Source organism: Nelumbo lutea, chromosome 1 (genome assembly GCF_056320005.1).
Source record: "Nelumbo lutea isolate HS-2025 chromosome 1, American lotus-T2T, whole genome shotgun sequence".
Lineage (NCBI taxonomy): Eukaryota > Viridiplantae > Streptophyta > Magnoliopsida > Proteales > Nelumbonaceae > Nelumbo > Nelumbo lutea.
In genome coordinates this window covers 59,379,782-59,386,206 of record NC_142684.1, presented here as the reverse complement: position 1 = coordinate 59,386,206, position 6,425 = coordinate 59,379,782, and the positions used below count along the sequence as shown (strand labels likewise).

The window sequence follows — 6,425 nt, the reverse complement described above, 5'->3', positions numbered from 1 at the left end:
TAAAACAACCTTTGATGTCCTAATACTTTTTAATAAAATTAATTTTAAAAATTAAGGTTGGATAAAATGTCATTCTATTAACATAATCAAACAATTAACATAATTTTTATTGTAAGAACAAAATGAAAATAATCAAATGGTATATACATAATAGAGTAGATTCATCTTTGTGCTTGACATTATTGTATCTAGAAGACTAGAACTTCATAACTTCAGTAATCTAAAAATTTGAGATAAATTACAGTTCTGTTTGATTAAAGTTTCTACATTGAAGTATTACATGTATGTATCATTGAAAATCTTTGTGTCTACCTTCAGAACAATTAGTGTGGAATTATCATTAAAATAGTAAAGGTTACTGAAATTGTCTGTTGTATCCAAATAAATAGAAGTTGACATTCAAACTCAATTTAAAGTTAGCAAGCCTGAGAATGTGAGTTAAGTCGGGTGTGATGAATTTGTGCATAAAATGATATGCATCGAGGAAGAAGCTAACGTGGCAGAGGGGACCATCTGACTAGACATTCGAAGGACGAGATGTAAGGAATTTTAGAGGCCATGCTTTGACGAAACAATTAATTGGCAAAGAAAATTCCAAAAATCATTAGATGTTATAACAACCTTTTATTTTCCTTTTTTGCCCTGTGATCATGTGGCCATGGCCTATATATGTGTAATGTTTTAATTGAGGTGGACATGAATGAGATTACTTAAGTTAAAATTCCTTCTGTGAGCTGTGCAAGGGCACTATAGCTCGAGGGAAAAATGACCCTCATCCAAAAGACGAGGATAGGTTGATATCGGTTTGGCATTAAAGCCGGACAACCGTCCAGTGTTGGAAAATGTCCAACATGGAAGAGGATGCGTTTCCTCAAGAGAAGCCACGACGACATGCAAGCAACGTTGGCGAAGATATTAGAGCAGCTGAGAAACCCCCCCACCCCCGTCCCACAGGAAGATTTGAGGGTTCAATATCTAGCAATAGATATAGAACTAAACAAAGTGGAAAGGCGGAACAATATTCAGCTAACCAACCTCCATATAGTTGGAATAGGGTTAGTTTAGTAAAGGAAAAATAAAATGGACAATAGCAGTATAACACATTGATGATAAGTCAATGTTTGAATGCAGCAGCCACACAAGAATTTAAGGTGCCTTCATCAACATTGGCTGCATCTTAAATCCAAATCTCAAACAGTTACGCTAACGATGTTTTACCTTTCAGTGGTTCACTTTTGAGGAAGTGTACTTTCACATTTAACAAAACAAGAACCAAAGATATCATTGGTCCACGTCTTTTGCTGCATGCTGCAGCAGATGCACCGTATATTGTTCCAAGAATGAGTTATTCCCTTTCCTGTTTTTCCATTTTGCACATAGCCATGCACAAATTACTACCTGTACACTAAATGCAAATTGGAAGATCCAATCAATTGAACTTCTATTGGTAAATTCTTTTCAAATACGTAATACATGGATAAAGGTAATCATTATTTTAAATAAATACAACCGACATTTGACAAATTTGAAAAAAAATACACTCATCCTCTCCATGCTTGTGTGCATTTTGAGCATTCACTGGACATCAGAAAACCTGTTGCCTTCAGTATCTGTTAACAAAAACAAAGAAACTCTGCTCCTGCTTTTCCATTAACCGGGCCCAACTGATTGTGTCTTAAAACTGGATCGCCTTTCCAATGGTTGAAGCTAAATTACATAAACACTTTTGCATATCCACATGTATGCTTTCCTGGAAAAAAGTTGGGAATTGCCTGAAGATATGCTTTCCAGTAAAAAAGTCAGTGATCTGCTCTACTTGGTATTATGTGTTGGCACACTAAGGTAAAACTTGGTATTCTTGAAATCATCAAGAAGTGGATTGTACCCATCCTTGGTTCTTGTCTTTGATGGGAGGCCAAATTCTTCCATGAAAGATGCTGTATCAAGCTACAGAAAGAGAGGCAGTTTTGAAGGAAGTATTTATACAATGATACCATCAAATGAAAAGAAAATTACCAACTAAGAACTTGGAAAAATAAATATCACTTGTGACAAAAATTTCAAGCAAAGCAAACATTTTTAATACCTCGTGAAAAGAATGTAATCATTTTTCCTTCAAAAGGAGTTACAAGCTGAGTTTCTTCTCAGTAAGAAGGAGAAATGTGAGTAAATACTCGGGGGTTACTAGATCTCTTTTTTTATCTTTTTTTTTTTTTTTTCTTGCATAAAACTCTTGAAAGTATCACTTTCACTATATATAGATGGTATTTTGAGAAGGTACCAATCAATAGAATAAACCTTGTCCTCTTTCAGAAAGCCATTATTCCTGACAATTTTGTAAAATAGCTAATTCATCATGTTAAATTTATTTACTTTCAATGTTCAATGTTCATATCTTCTTGGTGTGAGTTCAAACTCAGTCAGGGGAGAATATAACTCACAATAATTGTTCTTCTCTTCTTCCCCTGTTTTGATGACGTGTCTTTCTGCACCTTCATCCATCCAGAGCAGTAATGGTCCATGCGTTCTAGGAGCCAGAAGTCTGTTGGAAAAAATATATCAGCATCACCCTGCCACAAGGAAAGACTTGAAAACCTTAGGAACTAGCATGGGATATCTGGACCAACTTGCAAGATTTTTATCTTAGTACCTAAAACTGGGACATGATTTAGCAAGATGATACAACAATGACCTTGGGAACAAGGTTAGGTTACTATGAGCATGTTTTAAGAACACCAACTTAAGAGGAGAATATCATTGCATTAGTGTATTTGATATTTAGTAATGTCATGTGATCCAGTAGGCAGAAAATATTTTCAATTCAAATCAAATTTAAAGATATATACAAAAATAATCACTGAGATAAAATCACTGCAGATAAAGGGTATGGGAAATTTTAGTAGCACTATTGATAACTGCATGATAAAGAAATACTTTACAAAGTAAACAGTAAAAACTTGAATTTTTTTTTCTTTTTGTAAATGATAAAATTGTAACTCAAATGCCAATAAATGTTAAAAACAAAACTTGATGAATAAATTGTGAATTAGACGATAAGAACTTCCATCTATTTTTGTTATGTTTCAGCATTTTATGTTTATCATATATCCTGTGTTTTTGTAAATATTGTTTTTATCTTCCCAAGTTTTGCATCTGTAACCACTTATATTAAACCCAAAACAACCTTAATAAATTCCCAAATAATTAAAACCAGAAAAAAAGAAAAAAGTTATCTTTCAAACTAATGGTCAATAAGAAAAGGAGAAGAGTTTCCCTGCAAGCACAGCTTTAAAGTGTACCACTCTATACATCCAAATGTCAAACCAGTTTGACGCAAAAAACCAGGCTAGGATATCAAAGGAGAATCACCTGAAAGGAAATATGGAGCTTCTAAGACACCACAATAACATCATAGATCCCCTAAATGTCATTTTGCAATGGATCAGATTATAAACACGGATTCAGGCTATCTTGGCACATGATGAATTTATAGAGAATGGCTACACCACCATGTCTAAGATGGTTAATGCTCAATATCTTATCCAGAAATGCTAGACACAAAAGGCCCTCACCCTAAAAATTCTGGAAAAAAAAAAACTCAAACAAAAATACTGTCGTCAATGGGTTGTGTCTAGGCTGGGTCAGCTTGGAGTGGTAAGAAAACAGCCAACACCCAGGCCTAGTCCCTGTCAGGACCTATAGGACCTGTAAGTAATAGACACAGAAGTAAACCTATTAATATTGGGCTTATTGTGCCTGATCCAATAAGACCCAATTATAACAGATGGGCCTTTAGCCTCGTAATTTGACAATAAACCTATTAATTCTCTTGCTCTCTTTCCAAAACATCTTATATATCCCCTACAAAATTACAATCTTAGACATCTTATATAGAATCATTACAGGTAAACCATGATGAACATTTATAATCAGGAATCAAAATGCATACTCAGACCATATAAAAGGGCTAGATCAATTCAGAACCTAGAGCTTTTTTTTGTTTACCTGAGAGGAACAGGCCATTTGTATGCCTGTTAATGTCATTCATTAGTTTCTTGTGTGCCAATTACATGAGTTTACTCCACCCTCTAATATTTTATTAAGAGAGTGTTTAAACGTTACAGTAAGAAGACAGATATTTCATGTTCTATCAGAACCTAGAGCCTTTTTTTTACCCTGAAAACAGGCCATTTGTATGCTTGCCGATGCATTCGCTAATTCCTTGTGTGCCAATTACATGAGGTTATTCCACCCTCTGTTCTTTATTTTATATAAAATGTAAAATTACAAGAGTTCCGCTGCAGCTACACATGGACAAGTATTTGATAGTAATTTCCAATTCTTTTTTTTTTTTATTGTTAGCCTTTTGATTATAGAAAAACGGTTTATAAGCAAATCATGCGAAGAATCCCAAATTTTGGCTGGGAGACACCACTTGACCCTTAGTTTGTCCAAAACATTTCATTTATAAGTAAATGCCCCCCCCAGAGTAACCAAACCCTTTCTGCCCCTTGTATGGCCATAGAATCAACCAAGTCGTTTGAAGATCTATGAGTCCAAGTTCCTTGATGATTGTTCTTTAGCCATCTCACCACCACTTCTTGATAGTTTTCGTCCCTATCATAATGCTCTCATGAATAAAAAGTCAGGCATTCATGGCAGTAACAGTAAACCCATTAAGGACTAATTATTTAAGTCATAGCTGGGATGAGAAAGAAATCTGCATTGCTATCATAAAGAAAATAATCTTGCGTTCATTGCATTCACCATTAATCAATTATCAAGAGAGGAAAAAAAGAAGATTAGGAAATGTAATAAAAAATAACCAAACAAAGAGGAAATTAGAAAAGGAAGGTAAAAAAGGCAAACCTTTGCATCTATGTAGCTGCTATGATCTAAACTGCTGCCATCTTTCTGGAGAGTTAAAAGAAACAATGTTAATCATACTTGTTAAATCTGTCTACCAAAAGCCAACAACACAAAATTGTTAATGTAAAACGAAGGCAGAATCACAGCCTTTATAATTCTATTAGAGTAAAGAATCCAGAGATATGAAACAAATTCGAAAATAATTAAGTTTATAGATGAGATCCTTATTCTTCTGTAAATTGATGGTTTTCTTCAAATGAGATTGAGAATTGTTCTTTCTTTTCATCAAAGTAAGAAAAGGGAATGAGATGCAAGGGCTGTCCCATAAAAGAAAGGCAGAACAGCTACCAAATCCATGGAAAGAAAAGCTGAGTAGATACTAAAATCACAAACTTCAGTAGAGAATAGCAAGCTAAAATTAAGAAACCTAAACTTCATTTCTGGTTTCTGATAGAAGGAATAAACTGATTAATAAGTAGAAACTATCTAATAACTATGAACAAGAAAGATAATATACCTTGGTTGAAACTAAAGGAGCTCTATCACCAGCTATTCTCACATCAGGAAGGTAACTGAAGTCAGATGTAATTAGAGACATTTTTGGTAGAGCCCCATGTAGAACCTCAAGAAGTTGCTGCACATTCAGGAGGAATTTTATTCTGAAAGTACACAAGTTCAAAAAAAAAAAAAAAAAAAAAAAACAAGTATTAGAAGGTTCCATTACCAAGCAACCAGTTGGTATCCAAGACCTTCGAGGCTTAGGAAAAACTTTTGACCAAATGCTTCTTGCTGCTGAAACTGCACTACTTCCAATAGAGACATGTTCCTTGTCCATCTCTATTATCTCGACACAACGCTTTATTAGTGGATCTTTTAATGGCTTATACAACTCAGAGATGCATGAGCTACCATGAAAAAAAAAAACATTTGAGGTAAGTAACATTGTTGCCCCATGGACAATCTATGTGTGTGTGTGAAGTTGCGAAAACGTGGATAATGAATTTTGGAGATTATTTTCTTCTATGTAATGTAGAAGTATCCTCAAGAATTAGTGGGGTGCCAGACTATGATGCATGTCCAACAGACATATCTATTTAGGAGGGCCCATGCAACACTGGCTGAAAGTCCTATATCAATTTGGTATAAAAACAATCAGTCCTTCATCTTGAAGTTTCTTGTTCATGTAAAAAGAAAAAAAACAGAGCCTGAACCAGAACATAAGCAAGGGAGTAACAAAAGAATTTAATACATCAAGAATGTCCAGGAGAAATCAAATTAGTGTCACTTATCCAGGGCTTCAAGAACTTAAATGAATAAACCTTTGTTGCTGAAAATTTATTCCAGCTTCCAACAGTTTACCCATGTAAATGAAAAATATTAGTGATTAACTAAAATTTGGATGCTAAACCAGTCCATTCTTATTCCATTGTCATTAATTAAAGCATCCCAAAATGCAAGAAAATAATACAAGCAAAAGAAACTCTTATCCATCAGAAAGTAAAAAAGAAATGATTCAAGCAATAATTAGGAAGACAATGATTGAATATAGAAGCAAT

At 34.2% G+C, this 6,425-nt stretch overlaps 1 protein-coding gene across 1 annotated transcript in view; it reads right to left on the bottom strand.

The window, feature by feature from the left end:
• Nucleotides 1-1,416: 1,416 nt before the first annotated feature.
• The window catches only part of LOC148874752 (NADH dehydrogenase ubiquinone complex I, assembly factor-like protein (DUF185)), an 84,574-nt gene continuing 79,565 nt past the window's right edge, over nt 1,417-6,425 (bottom strand). Inside the window, exons 10-14 of the mRNA XM_088965379.1 lie at nt 5,594-5,774; nt 5,387-5,503; nt 4,870-4,914; nt 2,442-2,570; nt 1,417-1,947 (exon numbers count right to left, since the gene is read on the bottom strand). Of these exons, the coding sequence (XP_088821505.1) occupies nt 1,813-1,947; nt 2,442-2,570; nt 4,870-4,914; nt 5,387-5,503; nt 5,594-5,774 (607 nt within the window). The 3' untranslated portion in view covers nt 1,417-1,812. The remainder of the gene's footprint in view (nt 1,948-2,441; nt 2,571-4,869; nt 4,915-5,386; nt 5,504-5,593; nt 5,775-6,425) is intronic.